The sequence below is a fragment of the Phyllostomus hastatus genome, unplaced genomic scaffold (assembly GCF_019186645.2).
Source record: "Phyllostomus hastatus isolate PE091 unplaced genomic scaffold, TTU_PhHast_1.1 phas_scaffold_555, whole genome shotgun sequence".
Lineage (NCBI taxonomy): Eukaryota > Metazoa > Chordata > Mammalia > Chiroptera > Phyllostomidae > Phyllostomus > Phyllostomus hastatus.
Window position 1 is genome coordinate 7,236,112 of NW_025334036.1, and position 27,596 is coordinate 7,263,707.

The following is a 27,596-nucleotide window of genomic DNA, read 5'->3' on the forward strand; positions in this document are numbered from 1 at the left end:
GTTCTTTCCTGAAAAAATATTTATTTCTCAGCAGTCTTTGCCCCTCTTCAAACAGAACCTCCTCCAATTAATTTTTTTTTTTTTGGTTGTTGTTGTCCTTAAGCACTGGGTTAAAAATACTAGTATGGAAGGAACTTTTGAGAGGCTTTGTCGAAATTGTATATTTCTTTCAGATCCGTGAGATCTACTCTACGGAAACTCAGAGTGAAAACAATCTCTCTATTGATTGTATTTAAACTTACTGAACGTGGAAGAATTATTACTGCTAGTTCAGCAGCCACCAGTACTAAAGCCGTTCTCATTAGGAATAACTTTATACTTAATAGAGCTTCGAGCTACTGGTTGTAAGCATTAATTGCTCTAACATCTGGGTTAAAACTGCATGAGTTGAGTGCAAGATGAGATTGCTCTAGAATATTGAACAAATTTCTGTTTAATTGACAGACCTGCTCACCGTGGAAAATACTAAATTTTAATGAGAGACCATTTAAACCACAGAGAGCAGTCCGCTGTGCATGGCGTCTGAATGCATATGCATACTGCCTTAAAAGTACTTTCTGCTGCTGTTTTGGCTGTGGTGGGGAAAATGGACAAGTTTGAATAATTTTGTTTTTCCCGTCGCCTTGGCTAAATTCCTCTTGAAGTGTACTGTGTAAAGTTCTCAGCCTGTTACATTTGTGAATGATTTGATAAACTCAGTTTACCATAATAACCTGTGTTACTGGGCTTCTTTTAAGGTCTACGATCGAGATTTAACTACATCTGATTTCATGGGGTCTGCGTTTGTGTCTCTCAGTGATCTTGAGCTGAACAGGTATTGTGTTTTTACCTTCGAATAGTTCTTAGTGAATTTTAGAGGGAGCTCAAGGTCAAGGTGACTGGCATTTGTTTGGCTCAAATGACAAGGAAAAATCTGAATAAGTGAAAGGGTGCTTTAAAATGTTATTTTTAAGTGATTTTTGCTTTTTTAGCTCCCCAATGTACTTGTCAGATATTAAATCCTCCATAATGTATTGTAAACTGTGTATTAAATGTTGTACCCTCATTTGTTCATATTCAGGTTGCTCTTAACCTACCTAACTTAAAATGGAAACAAGTATTTAAACTTTATTTGGGGGAGTAGGTGAGAAGAATCAGTGAACCAACTGTTGAATTAGGCAATGGCAAACAGTTTCTCTTCCCTGAAGAGGGTTGGTTTATTTTCTGAATTTCGTGTTTTTTTAACTTGTGTCTTGACCCTTAGTCAGATGTAGGAGTTTTTTACCATAGGCTTCTGGTGCATTACAAGGCCACACAGTACTGCCATAAGTGCTATAGCCTTATTTGTTTTGTTTTGTTTTGTTTTGTTTTTGCTTGTAGAACGACTGAACATATCTTAAAATTGGAAGATCCAAACAGTTTGGAAGATGACATGGGAGTGATTGTGTTGAATTTGAACCTGGTAGTAAAACAGGGTGATTTCAAGAGACAGGTAAGGATCACCATCGTGTTCCTTCTGAAACCCTTCCTTCCCCTTTCCCTTTGGTTCTGGGCTGCCAGATGCTTTTTTGCAATTATTCTGAGGGGGAAACAAATAAATTTTTAGAGACTGAGAGAACCTATCTACCTATCTGTGGTTATATATGTCCTCTCTTTTAGAAATCAGGAAGGAAAATCAATTAAGGATTTTCTCTATTTTGCTAGGGATATGGATCGTATTGCTGTGATTAAAATACATACGTTGCTTGTTGTTCACTTGTAACATATCATCTGAAAAATACTTTTACTAAGTGTTAAGGTCTTTATTTACAATTTCTTTAGGTCCTAGATGCCTTGGGCATTGTTCAGTTATGGAAAGCAGTGTCCAGGATTTAATTGCAATTAATTGCAATTGCATTGCACATTATTAAGGTGATCGAGTATATATTTGAAGCATTTCAGTTTCTTCTTTTCTTTTACCTACCAAATTCCCTAGTGAGAGTACTTTTGGAAAGATACAGATTTTACTGTTCTCTGGTCTGTTGTATAGAAATTTCTAGTTAATGCACAGCCTAGTGAAGATCCCTATAAGATCCACAAGGCATTGGGTTTTGTGATAGTATGGCTGAGATTTTGTTATTATGAGCAAATATGTGAATGCAAATAATAATCTCATTTTATATTTAGAGAATATAATTAAATCCCAAGAATTAAAATAAGACCTAAAAGCATCTTTGATTCTTACTTACTTAAAAGGTATTTTTAAAGCCAGCTAAAATACCTACTAGAAAAAGAACCAAGACGTGTTAAAATTCAGCATGTTTAGAATCTGGCATGAAAATGTGAAGCCTGTTTATAAATTAGGCCTCCAATAATGCTTCTTGAATTGAGTCACTGGGGTCGCGGAGGAGAATATTCTTCATTTTGACATCATCTTTGCTTGTAGTTATAATTTATTTTCATGATGAAAATCATGACTGATTTACTGGTAAACTCAGAAAATGGCTTAAAGAAGTAGGAAAACTACACAGTGACTTTCCAAATGCCAGAGGGTCAACTAAATAGTTGCTATTTTTAATGCAAAATCTTATGAGTATTTATTTGATGATAACCGAGAAAAGAAAACCCTTCGTCAATTCTTAAAAACAGGTCAGTGTTAAAATGAGGTTTCTATGAAGCTGATATTTTGATGCTGAAATGTCTTATATTGCTGTTGAAAATAAATTTGTTTTTCCATCTAATGTAACAAAGAAGGGATTTTCTGTGGCTTCTCCTAAGGCTTCATAGTATCCCACCAGAGTCCAGAATGAACCATAGGTTATTGGTTACTTGATCTTGATTCCAGGTTAAAATAACACACAATGTAAATAAATATCATTTGCCACGTGGTTGAGCAATTTGCTAGCTGATATGTTCTAGTGATTTCTTACACATACAAGTGGGATTGGTAAAGTTGGGTAATTTCCCCATCAAAACACTTGCATGTTTAAGCTGTGTAATCGCTGCATATTTATTCCCCTTGTGAATTTTTCTGTGAGGTATTGGATTATGTTCAGCAATAACACTGACACTTCCCGTCTCTTTAAAATGTTGCCGAAATTTGGAGTTTTAAAGCAGTGCTATCTTAGTTAAAAATTTATGTTGAGTTGCAGAGAAGTTAATATTAGATGCCACTTGAGTTTGTTTTTGTAAAGCATCTCAAGGAGTATCTTTGAGTCCTCAAAGTGGCCGCTCTTGTCCTCATATTTGGTTTGGCTCTCCTTTCCTCTGAGTCCTCCCTTCCTGTTTTTCGAGAGATTTTTCAGACTGGGTATGTGCTTTCTCATGTACTTTTCTCATTGTCTTTGTTCTTTGTCTGGCAGAGGTCTAGTGTGCAATACATTTATTTTATGTATATTTTATGTGGGTATTATAATATAGAAAACTCTGCCTGCTCTCATTTGTTCCAATTGATAGTTTTATTTTCCAGTGTCTATACTTGATCAAAGTATCCCCCAGCAAGGGATAATTTATCATGGGGCGTGTGTAGTTACTTATTCAATTCATAGGGCCTGTCAGGGGCCTTTTGGATAGAACACATATCAGGAAATCTCTGGGTGTTTTTTTTTAACTGAGTTTAAGTTAATATTTAAGTCTTTTTATATTGGCTTATTAAATGAGAATAACTCACACTTGAGACTGGAAAGACAATGGCCTATGGATAGGGAATAACATCTTTGTACATCTCCATTTTCATTTCAAGTCTGATGGAGAGATTGCAGTTTGAACTCTCAGTTTCATACCCATATCTCTTTCTGTCATCATTGAGGCAATCTTTGTTGCTTTAGAACCAAGCAGACAAAAATCTTCACGTGTGCAAAGCGTCCCTGAATTGCCCCTCGTGCACGGATTTATGTGCCTGGGGGCCGTGTACAGTTAGAAGGCACGGCGGTGGCTGGAAGGCCGGCAGACCTGGTATCGTTTTCTTTTCCTTGGCAACAGTAGGACTGTAGTTAGAGTTACGGGCTCTGTCATCAGGCCACCTGGGTTTGAATCCCAGCATGTTCTTGCTTTGAGACGTTAAATGATCAGGGCAAATTCACGGAGCAACCTTACCCCTCTTAACTCTACAATCTCCTTGTGAATGAAGTGGGATAAAAAAGCTTCCCTATTTCCCAGAATTGTGAAGACGAAGATTACTTTATAGAGAGCTTGGCATGGGCTAGACACTCTCTATACGGTAGCTCTTTGTTTATAGTAAGCGGACAGTAGTGATCACTTTTTATTAATCTCCATATCCATTTTATGTATCTTTTATGGTTGTTATAAAAATCAAAAGAATTATATGTCTGAAGGTCCTCGACAGCCTTGTGTACCTAGAAGATGGCAATTCATTTTGGTGTTTGTTTTGGGTTGATGTGTTTGTCAATATGCTATTAGGAAAATACCGTAAGAACCGGTTTCAGTCCCTCAGCACGCAGGTTGTAGTAGCTACAACCCTCTGCCCTGTGCTGAATGTTGACCTCCCAGTTTCATCAGGGGAAGTATTGTGAATAAAGAGTCTTTTCAAGTCATATTCTGGACCAGTGTTTCTAGTTGCTGATCATTGGAATGTAAGTGGCTTCCCCCCAAAGACTTTATTTCTTGGTTCCTAATTTATGGGGAAGATGTATTGGCAGGTGGGAAGGTCACTTGCCTGAAGGTATTTTTTCCTTAAGCATAATAGCAAATGTGGTCTGCTCAATTAGATTCATAATTGAGTTGTAATCTCCCAAATTTATCCGACTTTGAACATCCAGTTAGCTGGTTAACCAGCCAGAGTAGAGCTTCCCTGTCCTGGGCTGAGACTGGAGTGAGGAGAGGATTTTGCTGGGAGAGAATTTTAATTGTAAATGAAATTCAGCAGCCTTAGCATGACAGATGAGAGCTGGAAAGAGAACAGCGGTGAAGTTCCTCGGTGTTCAGAACATTTTTCCCCCTCCCTCAGAGTTGTATTAGCCTATTTTTCTTCACTGTGCAGGAATGACTCAGATGTTTCTCTTCTTGTTTTGAAAATTGAGATTTCGTCAGTAGAAGTAACTGGAATTATTTTTCTAGAATCTAATACTATGGAAACCTAAACACTGTCCATGAATTTCCTAAATATTTTCAAAACACTATCTGAATATTTCACAGAGTGAAAATATGCCCTTCCACTTTGCTTTTAGAGATAAAATTATAATGTTTTCAGGCAATTCAAAACATAAATGGACTCCTACGGACTGAGCAGTATTTATATGTCCTTGTATTTTCATTGTGGAAAGCACTGAAAGAAAATGATGTAACAGTCACAGAAATGTCATTTTTCTGTGCTGGTAACTGTTCTCTTGTTCCAACACATTTTCTCCATAACTTCAGAGAAAGGTTGGGTGTTTGTCGTTTGGATGTAGTCTGCACCCCCTAACATGATAATATTTTTGTATTGTTAATGCATCTATTTCTCTCTTTCTTTTTGCCATTTTTCACCATTCAATGGACACAATCCTCAGCGGTGGTCAAATCGGAAGCGGTTAAGTGCCAGCAAGGTAAATATTGCTGTGTTTTTTTTTTTTAGTTCAAACATCATTTGGTTAAAAGTTCATCTTTAGATGTATACATGATTAATACAAACCACCCTTCACATGGGGCAGTGTTCAGTCCCTTTTACTGCCGTTATGAATAAGGGCACAACCTCTCTTTTAAAATTTCATTTAATAAGGGCATAGCCAGATGTTTGAACTTGCACTTGCTTTCGTGGTGACATTTTATATGTACCGGCCATGTTAGAAGGTTCCACTTCATTAAGCTTAGATTATTTGGAGTGTATTGCAGTTAGATTTAGTCTTTTAGAAAGTTATTTACCATTAGATAGAAATTAGCTTTGGTGTTAGAGAAAGCAATGAAAAAATTAATTGAAAGGATTTTATGGTATATTTTATAAATATGTTTCATAGCTTCTGAAAAAGCCATGTATTGCTTTTTAAGGTGAGTTTCTTTAGCTCTTTCTTCATGAAGTGCTGGCGATGTTTTACATTGTTAGTGTCTCCTGAAACAATTATATATACTGCTGTCCAATTTGTATGTGTACCAAGGTAGAAATGCATTATAAATAATCAGGTTATTAAATTAGCGTGTTGTACCTTAAGTGACTAAATGTCTAAATTAGTGTAAAAATAAACCAACCAAATGTTTTAAAAAATTATACCTTAATTTAACAGCTTGGCTGCTTTGTTAAGGAGAAATACCAGCATGGTGGGGGCGGTGGTTTGTGGGTTACATGGGGAGGGCGCACCAGCAGTCTCTCTGTATGTATTTATTCTCACACACACGTGCACTAATATTTGACAGCTCTAATTTTTTATCTCACTGCGCTTCAGCTGTTTACTTCTCTGTAAAGGACTTGAAACAAAGATTTTGTGAATTTGTGGGAGTTTGTGTGTGTCTCAGAAAGAGAGAGAAAGAGGAGAGAGAGAGAGAGATTTGTAACCTGACCAGCCCCAATCACTTAGGAAGACAGGCCAGCTGGTTCTAAGAAAACTTGCCTTTTAAAAATTTAAAGGCATCAAAGTTCTGACTCTTCCTAAAATGTACATCCTTTGCATTTTGAACACTAATAAAGAACGATGATCAGGTATTTGGTTATGTTACCAGTTCACTTTGTTTCCAAGACTCTGGTTCTTTTGAGAAATTAAGAGGCAATAAAAAAATGCGAAGCTGTCTCAAAAATCCCTCCAACTTTTGCCTTGTTCCTTTATAGTCACTAGAGGGTAGAAGAACATCATTTCTTGCCACAGAAGGGAGCCCAGCTCTCGTGCCCCCACATTGAGAGTCTCTGTAACCATCTGAAGCAGTAAAGTTTCCCAGCATGCTTTGGTGAAACCTGACAAAGCAGTATTTTCTCGTTTATTGATTCTGCTGCTGCACTAAAACACTGGTCCTGGACATCAATAACCATCTTTAGTTAGGGAGCTCTGGCCTGTGGAAGAGCACTGGCAGTTTGTGGAAGAACATAAAGGCTGGAAAGAAAAATTGTGAGCTTGGGGAATATTGTAGCCTGGGGAGGACAGGAGAGGTTATGGGAGAATGGCCAAAGGAATGAAGAGGGAGAGAAAAAATGTTGACGGCCTGGATAAAGATATCAAAAATATGGAAGGAGCAGAGGATCCCGGAGAGCAGTATTTATATCTGCGCTGCACTGAGTGTTGTCTTTTTGTTTTTTGTTTTCCCCTAGCATGGTAGTTTCTAGAATTTTGACTTCGGTGCCCTGGATTCAGAGACATAATAAATGCCCAAACCTTGTACCTGTGTTTAATAAAACCTTAGATGAATAGACTCATTGAAAGCTATTTAGGATCTTACATGAGAGAGGCAATTTATATGTTGGTGAAGAATTTCAACTGGTACATTGACTCCTTGATACTTATAGTTTGCAAGTTTGGAGAGGCAGATGAGACTGCTTCTAAAATGGCTTATGAAAACGAGTCACTTGGAAATTCTGTAGATGCCATGAGTGACCCTGTGTAAGAGTTCTTAAAATACCCTGATCAACCTATCTTGGTATTTTGAAGCTTCTTTTATAAGCTTCTTTTTTTTAGGATTTTCAAATTATATTAAAAAATTAGGTAGCAGGAGTTTGCTATGAAGATTATTATTTAGCTATGAGTATCTAAAAGTTTGCTAATTCCAAGTAATGTGTTCCCTAGAGAATGTCATAGACTTTTTCACCTCCATTGTATTCTGATGAGAATTTCACCTTATTTAGGTAATTTGCTTCTTAAATTTGTAAGTGTGTGAGTTTGTGTCATCTGAAGGAGCCCAGAATGGCAGAGTGGTTTTGGAGTCTCTTCTAAAGTGTTTCTTTCCCGCACCAACCGTGATTTTAATGTACTAAATATAGAGATTGCCTTCAAATATACATTTAGGTTTTCTCCACTGCCTTTGTTGATGTTGTGATGAGCATTTTAAAATGAGAATTGAGACTCTGATTTAATAGGGCCTCAACCAGATAACTTTTTTTTTTGGATATTTACTATATGTACTCTTTACTATATGTGAATAGATCTGTTTCTAAACCTTCTCTCTTTGTAATGTCTGTAGCAGTAATAGAGAGAAAAATTTAACAGTAGTTACTGTTTTACATTGCACAGTCTCAGGGGAAAAATGCGACAATAAACAGTGGAATTGATGAATTACTGAGTGTACTCGGAAATCGATGGGCGTGCACTCACACCCCCCCACCTGCTAGTATTTGAGGATGCCCAGGTGCGATGGCTGAGCTTTCGTTAGGGATTTTCTTTAGATTAATTCACACAGAGATAAGTGCATATTCTTACACAGCCCCTCTTTGACCCTGTTTTAGGCAGTCACATGTCCGCAATCCAAGGTCACAGACACGACAAACCTAAGGTAGGGGACGTGCCCCATACCAGTATAACACTTTTTTTTTTTTCTGTATGAAATTAGTTGACTCTTGGTGCCAGTTTTTGGCTTGTTTGGCTTCATGTCCTTTTATCTCTGCGACTCTGTTGTTGCAGAGGCTGATCTCTGCAAGATATATTTTCAAGGTCCCCTGTCAGCTGGCTTTGTCCAGGGGGAGGAATTGGCAGGATACTAGAGGAGAGGAGAGGGAAGAAGGTGGGTGTGTCTGTATTTTGCATCTTCCATTAGCCTGACCAGCTGTGGTTTCAGCTTCTCCCAAGTGACCTTGACCCTAGTATTTATTGTTTTTGTCTCTGTGGCCCAGGGGTCATGGAGTGTCAGTGTGAGGGCCAAGTCCAGCCCTACGTGTGTTTTCCCAAATAAGTTTTATTGGAACACAGCTGCACCCATTTGTGTATAAATCGTCTCTGGCTGACAGTGGCAGTGTGGCATCTTTGGGACAGAAACCTGGTGACCTACAACCCTCAATGCTTACTGTCTGGACCTTTACAGGAAGAGGTGGCCCTCCCCTGCTTCAGCCTAAAAGTTTTAGAAGCTTCCTTCTATTGCTTACCTTAGGTTATCTCAGTATTCTGTTTGGTTTATCTGCATTGGGTGCCCAGTCTTTTCAATACCTTGAATGGTTTTCTTCTTCTGTTGGCTTCCACTACCAAATATATGGGCTAAGCCCTTGCTTTTGGCCTTTTTTATTTGCACACTTTTTTATTGTGATGACTGCATGAGAATTGTCAGTTACATGCTGAGGGTTTTGCATGAATTGAGGTCATGTCTTCCCTACCTTCTTTCCCCTTTTCCACCTTCTGTTTTTCTCCTTTGGCTCGGCTTATCGCTCTGTTTCTCTGGCATCTTGGAGGTAGGGCAGGCAGGCAGTCTGTCAGAGAGGTGGAGTTGGTCTTGAACCCCGAGAGCTGTCCTGTTGTGTGGACCAGAACCTCCTTCCCCTGCTCGTTCTCCTATTTTACGTAAAGTCTTCCAACCTCAGACTCATCACACTTTAGCCCCCGTGACAGGGTGCTTTTGGGGTCTTGAGAATATGTTGTAGACCAGGCCATCTTCAGATGATATAAGGCGCTGCGGGCGGGAGGTTTTCTGGGAGCCTGCGGCACGAATGTATGGATTTGCTCATGTCACGCTGTAAGAGCTGTTGTCGGTTCTGACCCCTCTGAGAGGCCCCTGTCCCCGGGGTGACTGATGCTGTGGGTTAGCTGTCCGGCCAGATGAGTGAAACCTGGGAAGACTTCGGCAAACTTTTGTGGTTCTGCTTTTGCCTTCGACTCTGTCCTACAGGTTGACAATGTCAATGTTGCTTCTGAACACTTGGCGGAGACTTAAGAGCTCCCTCAGGGTTGAGCACTTAACAGGCAGCACGTTTAGAGGGTTACCATTTTGCTAAGTCTTGGCCTCAGCTGCTTTGCAAATGTGGCTTTAACAAATTCAGCTAGTTTAATGTTGGGGGCGGGTAGATTCAATAGAAGAGGACAGTCAAAGAATTTGGAGGGAACACCCTGTCACCACACCTTTTTGTCTAATAAACTCAGTTCCCTAATATCCGTGTAGGCCCAGGAAGCAGTACAAGCAAGAACTTTTTGCAAGAAGGGTGGTCCTTTGAGGAACTGTTGGGAGGGCATCGGGCCTGGAACTCTTTTCTGATGAATAGGTGCTTTTTATTTGTTTTGTTCTTGTTTCTTTGTCACACATTCTTAACTCAGTGCCCACCCATAGTAACACCTTCTTTCCATTTCATTTTCTTGGTTAAACCCAAAGGAGTGGAGAAGTGCATACCTATGTAAAAAACCAGACATGTACATTTATAAACCTGTTCGTCTCTGTCTACCTATATACCCAAACTACCTAATTTTTTTGCTATAAGTGCAAATCTTGGCCCTCATTTCAGACCCCTTGAATTGGAAACTCCAGGGACAGGGCCAGCAATCCCTTAGCAAAGCCTCCTGGGTGAGTCTGAAGCACGTTCAACTGTGAGAACCTCTGGGGTAGACTAGGGCACAAAGCCAGAGGAGTAAGAAGGGTGGGATGTGTAGGCCAGTGGCTACGCTGCTGAATCATAGGTAGGGCTGGGATCGGGGGAGGTGCCTGGGATGTGAATCAGAAGGAGTCACTTGGGGGCTCAGATCCCAGCCCTGCCCTTGCAGGAGCCCAAGAGGAAACGATTGCTTCAATTGTTTATTCCCAGAGCTGCACTCACTTCGCTTAGTCCCAGAAGCATTTGAAGTGAAGAAGAGATATAGAAACGTGGAATGTAGACGTGAAGGCCCACAGGATGATGCAGGTGATGCAGGAAGATGAGATGATGAACACGATGGCATATGAGCCTGCTAGAGATTGGGGCAAAACAGAAAATCTTACTGTATCTCACGGCTTTCATTTTATTTTTCTTCGTGTTTAAATACATTCAAAGCATCTTCCTGGTTCTGAACCCTGAGAGACATTGGGTATTTATAGACTCTCTCCACTTTTTAAGTCTCTTCATTTAATTTTTATTTTTAGTTACAACAATTGAGTGATGATATTCCCTCACAATTAAAAAAATATTAAACTGAATATAAAACTTTTATGGCTAATATCTTTGTACACACAGATTATTCATAGCCTTGGGACTGTGTTATTCATCTACAGATATAAATCTCATCTGCCGTGTCCATGTGGGAAATTTAAAAGGCTTTCTTTATATTCTTAACACACAGATTTTTGTGTAGTTCTAGGGGAATTTATGCCTACAGGATCCTCTTCAGATGATATAAGGCGCTGCGGGCGGGAGGTTTTCTGGGAGCCTGCGGCACGAATGTATGGATTTGCTCATGTCACGCTGTAAGAGCTGTTGACAATGAGCAGTAGTTTTACATGTTGAAAACGCTTGGAAGGAATATTTCAGGGAAACCTCTTATAGACCCAGAGCTCCCCCTTAGCTTTTCTGAGTCGTGCCGACGTCGTCGCAATCTTGCTCTACTGTTCATTGTACTTACAACGTTCATTCTTTCCCATGCATTTGTTTCCATGGGCTACCTACTTTCTTACAATGACTTAAAAAAAACAAATAATGAATGAGGGTCAAAATAAGATGCATTGGCAACATTGGACCACATTTTCTATTTCCAATGAGATGATTTAAAAAGCACCCATGGATAGTGGCCACCTACAAGGTATGCTCTACTACAAAAATCTTGTGAAAACATCCTCTCACTGCCCCTCTTTTTAATTTTTATCTTTAATTTTTTTGGCATTCTATTACACCCAAGGGAAACACTTTGAATAAATTACCCCACGATATCAGTCAGGCTGTAGTCCATCTCATATGTCCCAGGCACGGCAACCCATTCACTGCTTTGAGAGTCTGCTCCTAGATCAGAAACTCCCGAGGATGCTCTACCTGTTGGAAGTGAGAGCAGTGCCTCAGCTTGTACGTCCCGTCCACCTCATTCTTTCCCCCTTTCTTGTCTGTGAAGTTTTCCTGACCCAGAAGCAAATGAATGGTTTGGAAGCTGTTTCATTTTTATGAAATCCAGGATATATCTAAGTTAGATATCACACCTTGTTTTCACTAGTAATAACTAAGGTGTGTTTCGGAGGGAAGTCGCGCTGTTTAGAAGAACGCTGTGGATTTGGTGGGGTGGGAGCTGAGGGAGAGAGAGAGAGCCTATGAATGAATCAACATAGAAATAGTAAAAGGTTCTGATCCTTGGGGAGGAAGGAGAAACATAACAAAACCCCGATGTACTATATTTTATCCGTTATGTCTGCTGAGGAATTAGGGTCAGGACCTAGAAACTTTGCTCTATCTCTGGGTGTTTGTTTCAGCTCAGGTGGGGTGGGCTTCTCCTTTGATGGGTCATTTCCTTTTCTCCTTTCACATTCCAAGCTGCATTAAGATGACAAATTTCCCTTCCAGGCTCAGGCACAGACATGAAAACCTGAGCTATTGAGCTAACAGAGTGAGTGCAGAGGAGTCGATTTATTGTGGGGAGAAAGGGAGTGTTTGAAGACCACTAAAGAATTTGAGAGCCCAGGTCTGCATCAGGGCTCACACAGGATGGCCCGGACATGGCCCCCAGCCAGACGCTGCTCCGAAGCCTCATTGCAGCTCTCCCGGGTGGAAGAGCAATGTTAAATTAATTAAGAAGCGTTTTTTTTTTTTTTACAAGCCCGTGCACACATCGTGGAATACGTTGCTGGCAGATGAAACTTCATTTGGATGTAAACTTATAGTAGTCTTTGCAGAAATATTTAGGGCGAAATAAGCACAATAAAGGTTTTATGTTCTTTTCTATCTGTGAATGGTGCAACACACACTTCTCTTTTCCTACCCTGCCTTTAGTAAGGGGGGTGGGAGAAATCTTGGACGGCAAAGAGTAAGTCCATCACATCAAACATGGCTGCGCTACATGCTAAAATGTTCAAAGTCCGACTGAGATAGATAAAGGCTTTGATGGAAAGTGGATATTTCCCAGGGACATTACAAGCAATAATCCAGATGTTATGGTGTAATGCAACGAGTGTCCATGGATAGATAGGGAGCTTCAGCCAAGCCGCGCCTGATGGAGGCCTTAGCCTCGCCCTCCCATGCTGTTCCGCCATATGGAACCTATCTCTCGGCCCCCTTAATGACCAGCTTTGGATCCCATTTTCACAGAGCTCACAGAGCTAAGTGGGGCTGTTTTATGGACAAGTTAGATAGAAGCCTTTCCAAGATAAACATCCAATTTGAAATTAGGACATACCAAGCCACAAAATTATTTTAGGGCATATTTCATAGAAGCGCTGCCATTTTTCTTAGGCAATTGCCAGACTGTAGGATGCCCTTTGATCTCTTGTGGACATTACTCCCTTCTTTATAAAAAGGATTTTGAAATAGTTGCAGTGTTTAGGGAGGAATATATCTGTCGGGACTTTGAAGCATGGCCACGGGACGGGTCATGCATTAGCTTGTTGGTTGGCAAGTCAAACTTGAAGAAGAAAAAACTAAAAAAAAAAAAAAAAGACATTGTAGCAGGATATATGAATCAAAATCTCATTTTTTTTCAAAAGTAGACGTTTTTAGCCTGTGTGCTTAATAAACTATAAAATTCATTAAGTGTATCTATATCTGTGCATACAGATATAGATACCTAAACATATATACATATACACATACATATTTATATATGCATCTGTATATCGTGGTGGTATGTGTTGTTCTTAACAAATGGAAAATTGCTTAATGTTAACTATTTCATAAACTTTCATTATGGAGTATATTGGGTCCACAGCCCAACGGCAAACAGAAGTTACAAGAGAATGTTTGTGTTCTTCAGAGGAGAGGGTTTTCTCTTCGTTTTAAAGTTAATTTTTTTCTTATTTTCCATTCTCTGTCTCAGCACCTCCAGCCACGTGTGTGTGTTTGTGTTTGTGTGTGTGCATTTTAAGGGAAAAGTGGCATGGATATGGAGTTTGGGAGTATAGGTTTCCTTCAATGTTGAAGGCGACTATAAAATGACCCGCTGAATGCTTGGTGTGGCATGGGTGCCTCATTCACTTGGAGTGGCGAAGTGACGTGTGTTGGATGAGGAAAGCTGGGATATAATTAATATGGTACCGACATACCATTTGTTGTGATAAATTGTGACTAACTGGTGTCCGAGCGCATTGGTGTCTAAACGATCTTGAAGATATATTGAGCAGATGACAGGAAGAATATATAGTGTTAGAAATTCATTGCTTTACTATGATACTTGGCGCCATTTACATTCTCCAGTCCATTTATTCCTCCTTCAAATAAAGCGGTCTAGGCTCCTGCCATTCCATTTACTGAACGGAGACCATAAATGAACTCCGCCAACTAAATGCATCGTATTGGCGTCCTCGCTCAGACACACCAACCATAGAAAGACATTGTGGAGACCGTCAGGGGAATGGAAATACGTTCTGGGTGTTTTACGATATTAAAGGGATTATGGCTACTTTTGTTAGCACGGCAAAGCGCTTATGTAAAAGGAAGTATGGATTTTGCTTTCCAGTAGTTCAGCCAGGAGAAAACAGTGGAGGGTGAAATAAGATTGAAATGGAATAATGAAATAAGATTAGCAAAATGTTGAAGAAGTTCCATGGAGATTTCGAATACTATTCTACCTTTGTGTATGTCATAATGGAAATTAAAAATAAAATGGGCTTGACCTCTTTATACCTTAATAATAGGGAATGTTTGCCTTCAATATTCTGTTGAAGGTGTATGTGACTAGGTATGAACAACATAATTTTGAAAAGGAAAAAATAAGTCGACAGCTACTGAACCGTCCTGGGTTCCAGGCACTGTGCTAAGTGCTTTATCAGTCCTTTTCTCCCCCAGATCTGCAAAGCTCATTTGGCTGGCCGATGGCAGGCTCTGTCTGAAGTGGTGCATCTTGCAATGGTGTGCGCTTTTTAGCAGTAGCCCAAGGAATAAAGGGAAGTGGGGACAAATTCAAGTGTGAAGGATAAATTCAAAACCATTATCTCTGAATGCCCAGAGGTCTTGTTTCCCTGCAAAGCGATGCCTGGTTGCTTATATCTCTGTTTCCCAGAATGCTTTTCTTCCCTTCCTGCTATTAAAATAGCCAAAGGCCCAGGTGAAGGATTCCGACCCAAGAGCTGGCTGGGAGGACAGGCCGTGTGGAATGCAAGTGTTGCTCACATTTATCCTTCCTGAGATCTCTATGAGCCCCCGTGCTGGAGAAGGACATCCCATTATTGGGATTGCAGATCTGCAGAGCCGGTGAAGAGTAGTAGTAACACTCGCACCAGGCAGGGAGTGTTACTCTTGGTGATCACATATCGAAAGCTGGAATGCCTGTGATCATCAAAATCGCCCTGCAGAATTATCAGCAAGTTGATCTCTCTTTATTTTTATTATTATTATTTTTTTTGCTCTAGTCCTCTTTGATACGCAGCTTGCGGCTCTCAGAGGCCCTGAGAAAGAACCAGCTCTGGAACGGGATCATAAGCATCACTCTGTTGGAAGGGAAGAATGTCTCAGGGGGAAGCATGACAGAGATGTTCGTCCTGTTAAAACTGGGAGATCAGAGATACAAAAGTAAGGTAAGTCCTGTCATGCCTTAAGGAGAACACGATCTTTTAAAAATAATGTTTTTGCCAGCAAATGTTTTCCCACGCTTGCACTTGACAAAAATAGAAGTAATGTATTTTTAACCCTCTTCACTATATTAGGATTATTCCATAAAAAATGGTCTCAGTGCAGTCAATTAATATGGATATTTCAATGCTGACTATAGTTTATTTTCATCCAGCACCTAGAGCTAGGGAAAGCTTGGTCAGCAACAGATTTGAATGCATGATTTTTGTTTCGAAAATAAACAAACTATGTTTCATAGAATGCAGGAGGATGATAACGAAATGTTTTCAAAATCTAACAAAAATAGTAATGCATATTACTTTTGGGCTACAATATTTGTGACAACTAAAGTATTTTCAAAAGTATACAGTTTTCTTTCTCTTTACACACACAAAAATGCACTTTAAGTGTTGCTGGTTTTTGGCTCTGGTTAAAAATAAAAACTAAAGTATTAAAAGTGGTTTGTTTTGAACAAAAATAATGGCATTTTTAACTGCCTTTCAAAGCAGTCCTCTTATTCTGTGGATCCCAATTCTATTTAATTTTTAATCTTAGTAATTTGGTGTGGTTTTCATTTCAAAAACCATCGTCTCCCAACCATGGTAATTAATTAGTTTTACATAACTGTCAGACAGGAATATTTCCGAGGGTTTATGGACTGAGGGAACTGGGGTCCCTGAGAGTGAAGCCCCTTGCCAAAAGCCACATAAGAAAAAAAAATCAGTGGAAGATTTTGCAAATAAACCGGAGGATATCTATCTGTGCGGGCTGTCCCGTGTGGAAGGCGTCACAGATGCAGACAAGTTGGAAACAGGATCTGGGGAGGCCCGAGGGTGTCTCCGCTGCACAGTTTTCAGTGCAAAATCAAACACTAAACGTCACTTACGCTGACACAAGGACCTGAGAATCAAAGCTCGTGGTGACGAGTCGTTTATTTTAAAAAATGTGGAAAATGAACAGCGAGTTATAGCAGAAATATGCAGATACTTATTTGAACTAGGTAGTTTCAGGCTCTACTTTGCAGAGAGTGTATCCAGGGTATCCCCACTAAGACTCCTGTAGCCAGCCAAGGTCGGGCTAAGGATTTATGGAAAAATTATTCATCACTAGGCACACTTAGCCCTTTGGACTAAGGTGAAGTGTAGAATTAGTCCAGTATCTGCTCCAGTCCCCCTTGAGGGATATTGCATGTAATTTGTGGTCTGATAGGTTTTTTTTTCCTTCATGGTTTCTAAATTCCGTGGTCTGATATATTAAGTCCAATGTGAAAAACAGCTTGAATGACGCTACGGCTGAGGTCTGACTTGCCCTTGTCTGTTTTCCCATGACGTCATAGTGGTCACTAAGATTTAATAGTGGCCGCTGTGTTCTTAGAGCCTGGGACACAGTAACCAACATTTCTGCTCACTTTTTAGTCACAAATTGAATCTCTGTGTAAATGAAACAAAAACAACCATCCTGCCAGCAAATCAAACACATGAGCGGCTTGGAATCCCTTTTGGAGAACACATAAACACTCGTGGCATCTTCAAACCACGCTTGTTAATTTTTAAAGTTGGCTGCGGTGGAGTTTCTTGGTCTTTTCTCTCACTCCGGTGACTGGGACCAGGAAACTGGGATATTAAGGCAGGCAGCAATGGACAAGAGATGGGTTTCTTGTCTAATGCATCTGAGAGATGTAATCAAGATCCCAAACAGTTCATTTATATAGTTCTGAAGCCAGTGCTGAATGAATGCGCCAGTAAAAAATGATTTGATTAGCCAATTAATAGTATTTTCTATAAGACTGAACAACTATCTAAAATGACCATTGAGATATGTCATGTGTGTGTATATATATATGTGTGTGTGTACATACATATATGTTATAATTTCTTGTGGGGTAACAGTGTTCTTTCTAACTTGGTGGATAAATGATTGAATCTGGGAATCAGCTAAAAGAGCAGCGATGTTTTGCCAGTCCCCAAAACCTCCGAGTCCCTTTTCTTCCAAAAAAAAGGAGAGCTCCACTTTGTAAGGGACAGACAGGCACATTGCCCCTCCCGCAAAGTTTAGAAATGAAATGCATGTGTAGCTGCTGTCGCGACAAATGGCATTTTGAAGAAAATAAACGTTATAACTGCATGTTTTCTAGACACTGTGTAAGAGTGCAAATCCGCAGTGGCGGGAAGAGTTTGACTTTCACTACTTCTCTGACAGGATGGGCATCTTGGACATTGAAGTCTGGGGAAAGGACGGCAAAAAGCACGAGGAGCGTCTGGGCACGTGAGTCCGCTCTGCTTTCTGCCTCAGGCTGGTCTTTCTCTGCTGGGCTTAGAGTCAGGTCTCCTGTCCCCACCCCAGGGAGCCAGCAGTGAGCTGGACCCTAACTAACCGGGGTAAAGTTGTTTTGTTTTGTTTTTAATTAGTAAATGCCATGCAGCATTGATTAAAATGGAAGAAAGGAGTATGTTTCAGGAATCCTGTAAAGAGAGATAATATGCCATGTCAGGCTATTTGGGAACTAGTTATCTAAATTTCCTATGCACCCTGTAATTTTGGTTTTCCTAGTTAGTGAACTACTGTGTAATTTAGTAAAAATAGGACGCCAGGTGTCCCGAAATGATGGAAAACGTTCTTGAGGAACTTGGTGGCAAACCGTGATGAAATCTCTAGAGGTCAGCTCTGTTTTCTTTCATTTCTTTATTTTTGCACCCTTCCCACTGAATTGATTTTTGCTTAATGAACAATACTGAGCATTATAGCTTCCTATTGTAGGAGGGTAGTAACCGTACAATGAAGTTCAGTTGTACCTGTGTCGTGGCTGACTCATAGTAAGCACAGAGGAAGTGCTGGTGGTGGAAGCATCGCCAACTCTGATCTTCGGAATAGCCAGTGAGTTAGTGGCACCATGCTCCTTGTGCAGATGGGGAAGTAGACTGCGGGACCCTTACAGATACCTGGGCCATGGGCTTCAGAGCAGTGAGCCTCAGGGTCAGGAGTCCACGTTTCCAAACTCCAGGTTCTTTCCACCAATTTGCTGCCTTTTGTTCATCTCCTATACATGTGACTTGTCCACAAATCATTTTTTAAAGTAATTTCACTTTCCATTACAATTGACCGGCAGTACTGTATTAGTTTCAGAGGTATAATGTAGTGATTAAACACTTCTAGAACTTACAAAGTGGTCATCCTGAGAAGTCTAGTATCCTTCTGTCTTTGTTCGCATTTAAGAATGTAGAAAATAAGCATTTAAAGGGCTTTCAACACATGTTTGTCATCGTTGTCAAGCTAGGATCCCTGGAATCCCACTTTCAGGGAAATGCCTTGGGGTCACCCCTTGGAGATGGAGGGGGTCTCCTAAAATTTGCCCCTGGGGCCAGCGCATGTGGGGTTCCATTGGAAGGAAGAGTTTTATTGCTGAAAATTAAAGATCAAAAACCACTCATCTAGTGTAATCTCTTCATTTTACAGACAGGGAAATACAGAGACCCAGGGAAATGAAATTGTTTTCCCATCAGCAAAGAATTTTGAGGCAGAAATGCAAGGAGTCCCAAGCTTACCCAATACCCCGTGCAGGGCTATTTCTGTGCGAAATACTTAGCACAGTGTCTGGCGCCCAGACTCTTAGCTCTTAGTGCTTTTATCCCCTGTCTCACCTCAGTAGCTCGCCCTGAGGTAGGTCCTGCCACACTGTCCAGCTCATGCAGGAGGTCGAACTGTGGTCCAACATTTCACAGCTGCTGCCCGGCAGATTTCTGGTCTGGCCTCAACTCCCCCTCCTCCACCTCCTCAGAGTCACTGGGACACCCCAGACATGTCTGAGTAACTTTGACACTTGTCACCACGGTGACACACCAGTACTCTGCCAACGCCCATTGGTAGGAGGATCAGAAGGTACTTTTTTGCTAACCCGTGGAGTAAGGATCAGTTACATCAATGTACAGATGCAGAGAACTCCGTGTCCTGAAGTGTTATCTCAATGGTGGGAATTTGGACCTCCCGTGATGAATGGCCCCCACGTTATTTTAGTAGGAGCGATGAATAATGACCTGTCACTCTGAATGTCATTGTGCTGTCGGGTTTTATTATTTTTTTTCCCACATAATAGGAAATGCATTTCCCAATGAGTGTTAAGTTGCTTCTCAGACACAGAGACTAATTTAAGATGTTCCTTCCATTTCGTGTTTTGTCATTTGGGTCTTTATTTATTCCTTTAGCTACTTCCCGTTTGCAGCTTAGATGTATACCTGCCCCAGAGGGCATTCCGTCCTTTCTCTTCATGGACGTTAGAGCTTTTTTCGGTGTCCTTTTCCTTTTTCCTCTCCTGCGGTGTAAAAGATAACAAAAGTTATCTCTTGGGAGCTGGTTACACAGCATTTATCCTGCCGCAAACTTCCAGGTGGGGTGATCACTAGCTGAAAATATGTACTGATCCTCCCAGGGTGGGAGGGATGGTGCTAGGTTATGCATACAACAGACCCGTTCCTTACCATTTCCTGCTCATGGTGAAAATTTCACTTTTTTCTCATTTTCTTTTTTTTAAAGATTTTATTTATTTATTTTTAGAGGGAGAGGAAGGGAGGGAGAAAGAGAGGGAAACAGCCATGTGTGGTTGCCTCTCATACACCCACTACTGGGGACCTGGCCTGCAACCTAGGCATGCCCCCTGACTAGGAATCGAACCGGTGACCCTTTGGTTTGCAGGCCAGCGCTCAGTCCACGGAGTCATACCAGCCAGGGCCGTCATTTTCTTTTCTTTGTTGTTGTAATTCTAAGGCTCAGTTATTTGATTTCCCAAATGTTGGGAAATAAATGCCTTTTTGCATTAGGAGTCCCTTTGACAGTGTGAGTCCTAAGTGTCTTCTGAGGCCTCTCTGTCCCAAAGCTTGTTTTTGAACAACACCTTGATGCAGTAATTTGAAGCTCTAATAACCTCCCTGAGGAAATTCATGTCAGTGAAGCTTCCCCTCGCAGGCAGCTTGACACGAAGGAAGGAACACCAGCCCTTGAGTTGGACATCCTGAGCTTGCTGGTTGCCATAGCGTTTGTAGCTAGGTGACCTTGGGCAGTGAACTTGCTTGTGGAATCTAGTTCCCTATCTGTGTAGTGGGGCCACTGGCCAACTGCAGGGTCATCGTGACTCCCAGCAACAATGTTTATTAGGTACTTAGGTCTTTTTGAGCCCTGAAATGGTAGACATCGTTATTTCTATTCGTCTTGAGATTTCTCTGTAGGGCAACTGTAGTTACAACACTTGCAACTAAAATGAAGCAATTTAAGCACATGAAATGTGACAAGTAAAATTCAGCACATTGTTTTTTCAACACAGGATAGTCATTTTTAATTTCTTTTGTGGAAGTGAGCAGTGAATTTCTCCAAGAGCATGGTGGTACTGTTGACTGAAGGATGAAGCAGTGGGCATTAATCTGAACAATGCTCGAGATTGTAGCTGTGGATAAAAAGTTGGGGTACTGGGCAGGTGTGTAAAGAGAAATCACATTGGCCTTGGTGGGTTGTTAGCTTGGTGGCAATGAAAACATGGACCTGCCAGTCACTCAGCCTCCTCTAAGCTCTCTTGAGTCCTGCGGGGCTTTCTGAAACCCCGTTGTGTCATGGCGCACCTGCCACACGAGCTACAGGTGACTCCCGAGCAGGTCTGTGCTGGTCACTGGTGAGATGAAGGTGCTTGGGCAGCTCCCTCTGAAACCAGATGTATTCATAGGAAAGGAAGGAAGGAAGGTCAGTCTTTGATCCTAGAGTCCATCAGTGGTCCAGAAAGAATGACATTTTAGGGGAAGTGAGATCTGAAGCTAAGTTTAAGCTGCTTCAACTTTTAAACAAAATAGCAAGAAAATAAATTATAGACTCTCCCATTGTAAAGCTGTTCCATTTCAAAGTAATCATATCATTTCCTCAATGCCTATTTTACATATCAAGGAGACTAGAGAGATCAACTTGTTATAGAATCTTCCACACTTCATTTAGCCCAGAAAATTTAAGAATGAGAAGGCTCCAGCCCATTCTCACCCGGCTGCCTCAGAGCCCCCGTCCTCAGCCCCTCAGGGCGACTTAGAGAGGGGCCCTGATGCTCTCCCAGCTTATTAGTGCCTCCGACGCCGTGGAGAATCAGGCCTGGAATATTTCTCTGGACAGATTGCATTCCCTGTCGTTGATCTGCTTTTACAGCCACGCTTGACACATTCACCGTTTTCTTCCCATTCACCCCCTTCCTTAGCCTTGGAGATTTACAGCTTTTAAAACTATAGCACTCTTCTCTGCCCCTTGCATTTAAGTTAAAAGCTGACCAGTCTGTAATATAAAACATAGAATTATGGTAATGAATAGGAGGTTAAAAGCTAGTGTGGCAAGGGAGACGTGAGCAGGTTGGGCTGACTGATATGGTAAAATTATGTGTTGAATTAAAACATTAAAATGCTAGGGGATTAATGGAGAAAGACACGCTCACAGGAGGTCAGAAACAATGCTATATCAGCACATTAACTGCCTGTTGGCTCCAGAGGATAGCTTTAATATATGCCTGTTGCAAAGAGGAAAAAAAAAAGTAATTTAGCCTTGTTTTCTTCAGGTGAATAGAACCGTCCGTCTGGGAGGAGCCTAGTGAAATTATGTCGTTCCGTTCCTTTCTTATACACGGGAGGAGATAGAGACTGCCAAAGATTTCGTTGGTTAACTGGAAACACTGCCTTTGTAATTTGGATATTTTGACTTGGAGTTTTCTTCCACCACGGGGATTTATTTATTTTTTGTTTGTTCATGTTATTCAACAAAGAGAGAGCCCACTGAGTGTCAGGCAACTTGCAAAGCGCTGAGGGTTCGGTGTAAAAGGACACGGGTGTGGGTCCCGCCCTCAGCCTTTAGTGAGTTTTGGGCTACACAGGTAAGCAGGCAGTGGCTCGGGGTGGAAAGAGTAGACCTTCTGGAAGAAAAGAGGTTTAAGCTGAGACCTGTGTGTTGGGAGGTCATTCACCCAACAAGGAGATTAGAGAACTGTCCAGAAACGTGGGACAACAAGGGCAAAGGCCTAGAGAGAAGAGGAACACATTCTAAGATCCCTGAAAAGAATGGGAAGGTGGGTGGTGTCACAAGATGAGACTGGAGAGGAGAATAGAAGTGAGGCCTCAGAACCACTGGCTTCCAGCTCCTGCCGGTGAGCCAGGGCCGCTCCTTTCCGGGTGCAAAGTCATCAGTGACTCTGCTCTTTTTCCCCCTGTAATGCACAGGTTGTTGTCATAGTGGAGCTGTTGTTGGCTAAGCATTCTGAGATCTGACTTTGGAACGAGAGTTTCCTGCTCAGCCAAGGGCCCGTGTGTGGGTAGCATCTTCTGAATGATTGTCAGACACGGTCACTGCCCTTGCGGGTGAACTCGCACCCGATGCCTCTGGAACAGACCTCATTTGCCAATGCTACTTAATCACAATTTAAGCACATGTTTTCCACATCCATCTTTCAGGTAGAAAAGCCATTTCATACATTTTATTGCTTTATTGTTTTTTTTTTAAATTTACATCCACATATTTGAATAGATTGGCCAGAATTTCTTAGGCTGTGGTGAGTTGGAAGTTATTTTTTAAAAATGCCCTGGCCAGTGTGGCTCAGTGGATTGAGCTCCGGCCTTCAAACCAAAGGGTCACTGGTTCGATTCCCTGTCAGGGCATATGCCTGGGTTGTAGGCCAGGTCCCCAGTGGGGGGTGTGCAAGAGGCAACCACACATTGATGTTTCTGTCCCTCTCCCTCTCTGTCTAAAAAGAAATAAATAAAATCTTAAAGAAAGTTATTCTTAGGTCAAAATTTCTGATACCCTTATCAATGTGTTTCTTCTGGCAGCAACCAATCATGTCAATTTTTAAAATGCTTTCATTGACATAACTCAGCGCAGCTGAATGATCAGCATCTTTCTAGGGCAGGCACTGGCAAACTAGGGCCCACGGGCCACACATCCAGATGGCTACCTGTTTTGTGAATAAAGTTTTATTGGAAAACAGAAGTTCATTTGTTTATGTTGTCTATTATTGCTTTCATGCTACACGGGGAGGGCTGAGTATTTGCAGCAAAGGCCAGGAGGCTGAGACCCATCAGTTTAATTTGCTCCTTCGAGTCCCTAAGAAATTCAAAGAAAGTATTTGGCTGAAATCACTTATTAGTTAACTGAGATTGTAAATACTATTCGTTTTGTGCTGAAACGTCCAACCCATTGTTTATAGGACTCTTCTATCTGTAAAATAGGCAGAACCCTGCTTATTTTATAGATAATATTATGCAGGTGTTTTTTCTTCACTACCTGAATAACCTTTAAAGATGAGATAGGTGCAAAAGTCTCCCAGTGGGTGGCAATGCCTGAAAGTTCATGAAAATGTATTCGCTTCGCATTTTGTCTGGTACATGATTTAGCATTTGTTTAAAATAAGAAACTGCTCTGTACAAGGAAGTTGTGGCTTTAAGCAATCACTAGGAAAGTTGGCAAAGTTATTGTAAATATGTTAATATGGGTCCCAGTCTTCTTAGGGGACTTTTTAGAATTAATGTTATGTCCATTCTGAGTGATCTACAAACATTTCTATGATCGTCTCATTGTGTATCATTGTGACTCTCACACGTTAGTTGTTCTCTGAGCTCTTATCTCGAAATAACTTTTCGTTGTTAAAAAAACCCAACAAAAACCACCACCATAACAAAATGGTACGCTTAGGACAAAAGTAAATTTCCATTATTAATGATATTAAAATGAATGTGCCCTAAAGAGGTTCTTGCTAATTTGGGCAGGAAAAAGTGATCCCTAGAGAAAATTCTCACAAATCTGGATCCTTCGTTTTTCCATAAGACAGAGTTTTATTAAAGGAAAGGGTATGTGACAATATAAAATAATGCTCAGCCGAGTGTTCCTGCCAGATGCATTACCGCTGCATTAGTTAAGAATTTTTGGGTACTTAGTTTTACAGAAACAGCAGAGTTAAAGTCCTGGAACTTTCTTTCGAAGCAAAATTAATTCCCCACTTTTTACGTGCTTGCTTATTCAATAAAAATAGTTTGTAACCTGTCTTTTCACAACAGTAAGCTTTAACTTTCAATAAGCTCCAGGAGAAAAATTGTTTTGATTCAAATCATACAGGGATTATGTAAAAAGACATATTTTTTTGTAATGTGTCTTCAGTAGAAATACGTGATGAATGTATTACATGCAAAAACTCTAATCTCTAATTGCTACCTCTTCTTGTAACCTGAATCACTTGTGTTGATTTGAAAATACCCACATCTATTTAATTTATATACATACATGTCAGTATTAACATATTTTTATGCTCTAGTAAAAAATGGTATAGACTTTCAATACTATTGATGTTTTTCCTTTTAATTGGGAAGGGATTGTGAGCTTACTTTCAATTTTATTAAACTGGAACTTTCTACATAGCCACATGGCTCAAAATTGCCCTATAGTCTAGTAGGTGAGTTTACTATTTCTAATTATCTGCACACATACAAAGTCTACTGAAAATTTAGGGTGAGAATCCATCCTTGTCAGATGTTATGAGAAGGGGCAGGGCTTTCATCCTTTTATAAAGCCTTAAATATTCGTCTGATTCAATAGCTTTGGAGGACAAGGGAGAATTACATACACACTCCAACCCTCCCTCTCCTCCACCCTTTCATGCACCAACAAAGCAGGTGTGGTCCAGGCAAACGCCAAGTTTTCCGTATTAAAGCAAACAAGTGCTTAGCACCTCAATCTCTTCTTATTGGTGTTTGCCTCTGTATTTAAATGTGTTTGAGGTTTTCAACATCCCCAGAACACGGGCTGTTAAGAGGCAGAAAACACACAATTTATAGCAGATGCGGACAGCCTCTCCTTAGCAGTGCCGCGGAAGTGGGATCCGTGAACAGCACTTCATGCTCCGTTTGTCCAAAAGGAAATCCGCCCGGGGAACCCTATGGAACTGGGCCTAGTCAGAAAACACCTTAACATGTTTCTTTACATAAAAACTCGCCTCTTGGCATGAATCTGGAAAAAAATGTTTTTTTCATGGACCCTCTCCCACTTGTATTTCTCTTTTCTTTTTTTTACCTTTTATTCTCTTTGCTGGTAAAAGGCACAGTGCAGAGAAACCATGTAGAGCCATAATACTTAAAGTTGGAAACTTTTTTTCTCCCTAATTCTTACAAGTTTTTATTCATTGATTTTTAGACAGAGAAAGGGAGAGAGGGGAAAGAGGGAAGAGAGAGAGAGAGAAAGAGAGACATCAATTTGTTGTTCCACTTAGTGATGCATTCATTGGTTGATTATTCTACGTTCCCTGACCAGGGACTAAACTCGCAGCCCTGGCCTGTGTGGATGATGCTCTCACCAACTGAGCCACTCGTCCAGGGCTTCTCCCTAATTCTTGATCTCATCGTCTTTCAACAGCCCTTACTTGTCAAGGATCCGACTCCTCTTTTTATTTGCTATTCCATTTGTTTTTGTACCTCCTCTTCTCCTTCATTTTAGAATGTGTTAGGCTGGGAATATAATGATTAGCCAGGGGAGCCCCAGGGACCTCCCATGCCCGGTGTGGTTTTGGGGGTGAGAAATGAACATGGGAGGTGCTTTGGAGGTTCCGAAGTGACCGTGAGTTGACCCCTTTTCTTTCTCTGGTTTCTGCTTTTCCAGATGTAAAGTGGATATCGCGGCCCTGCCACTCAAGCAATCGAACTGCTTGGAGCTGCCCCTGGACAGCTGCATGGGGGCTCTCCTGATGCTGATCATGCTCACTCCTTGCGCGGGAGTGTCTGTCTCCGATCTGTGTGTGTGCCCCTTGGCGGACCCCAGCGAGAGAAAGCAGATCACCCAGCGCTATGTGAGTTCCTGGCTTTGTTACACCGTTCCCACTTACTCCGCCACTTTTAAGTTGCACCAAAGCCTGTGAATTGAGAAACTGCATAAAAAGAGATCTTTGTCCCAAGTTTAATGGTATGTCTCATCAAACCAGACATCGGATCTAGAGGTTGGTGCGTTAATGAGAAGGTAGAAGCAGATTGCAGTTTACCTTCTTGCTCTTTTACAAACCAACAGAAGCATTTTGAATTTATAGTTTTAGGTACTTTTTGGAGAAAATAGAAGTTCTCATGGAGGATACCTCCTGGGTAGCGTGTCTGCCTATATGAATAGGACTTTTAATAGAAGTTCACAAAAGTAGTTCTTTTTAAGCAGCCATTTGTGTTTGCAATGTTATTGATGCTTTTCCAGAAGCTTTTAGGTTCAAGTGAGAAAATGCTTGTGTCTTATAAAGCAGAGCTCGGCCCTTGACAGGCCCAGAAGACTATGGTTCTATCCCCCTCGGGGTAACGTTGGCAGATTGAGATTTTTGTCTAAGTAGTGCAATGTGCTTAAAAGTCCACTCAGCCCTTGTAAATCAAATAGCTTTGTCATCTTCACTTACTTTTTTCTACTCCAGCTTTTTAGGTGTCTTTATTTGCATTCCATTTTTAGCACATCTTCTGTACAAATCAATATGTTTATTTTATTGCCACACATGGAAGACATGCTTCAGGAACGTGGCATAAAAATGAAACAAAGATGGATCTTTATTTAATGGGAATAGTATTCTCAGCCTAAACTCTAGTGCCTACAAAGCTTTCCCTGGGCAGGTGTATTGATTAATTGAAAAATTCTTTGTCTTCAGGAGTACAGAACCTAGCCACACATCTTATTGTGAACACAAATTTCTTTGTGCAAGCTTGGCATACTCTAAAGATGTTTCGACAGAATCCACTGTTCATATTTCTCTGATGGCTTTATCGAAGCAAATGAAAGGCAGATGATGAGAAATAAAATGTCTCTCCACGTTTTCTAGTGGCTACATTGGAAATTTTACCAAATTTGTGAGGAGTGTCATATATTTGTAAAGTGACACTAGAAAAGATCATGGTGACTGTTTTCAATAATGCCCTGGGACTTGCAGAGTGCTAATTGAAAAGAGATTTGAAAAGACTAATCAAAATAGAAATGTCAAGGGTTTTTAGCTACCAAGCTGGCTGGAGTGTTAAGAGAGAAACACTATAGTACAAGATACAAGTTTCAGGTGCCTGGATTTGTGTTTTAGGTTGTGAGAATAGACAACCTTCAAAAG

At 40.9% G+C, this 27,596-nt stretch overlaps 1 protein-coding gene across 5 annotated transcripts in view; it reads left to right on the forward strand.

Annotated features, from left to right (window-relative positions):
* Positions 1 to 27,596, forward strand: part of MCTP2 (multiple C2 and transmembrane domain containing 2) — a 138,860-nt gene that overhangs the window by 47,858 nt on the left and 63,406 nt on the right. For 3 of the 5 annotated variants that reach the window (XM_045824916.1, XM_045824918.1, XM_045824919.1), the window contains 6 exons: positions 738 to 814; positions 1,360 to 1,471; positions 5,466 to 5,501; positions 15,295 to 15,459; positions 17,628 to 17,758; positions 26,138 to 26,324. In XM_045824916.1, the coding sequence (XP_045680872.1) occupies positions 738 to 814; positions 1,360 to 1,471; positions 5,466 to 5,501; positions 15,295 to 15,459; positions 17,628 to 17,758; positions 26,138 to 26,324 (708 nt within the window). Of the gene's footprint in view, positions 1 to 737; positions 815 to 1,359; positions 1,472 to 3,184; positions 3,269 to 5,465; positions 5,502 to 15,025; positions 15,460 to 17,627; positions 17,759 to 26,137; positions 26,325 to 27,596 lie in introns of those variants that run through there. The other 2 variants (XM_045824920.1, XM_045824921.1) reach the window with 2 other exon arrangements.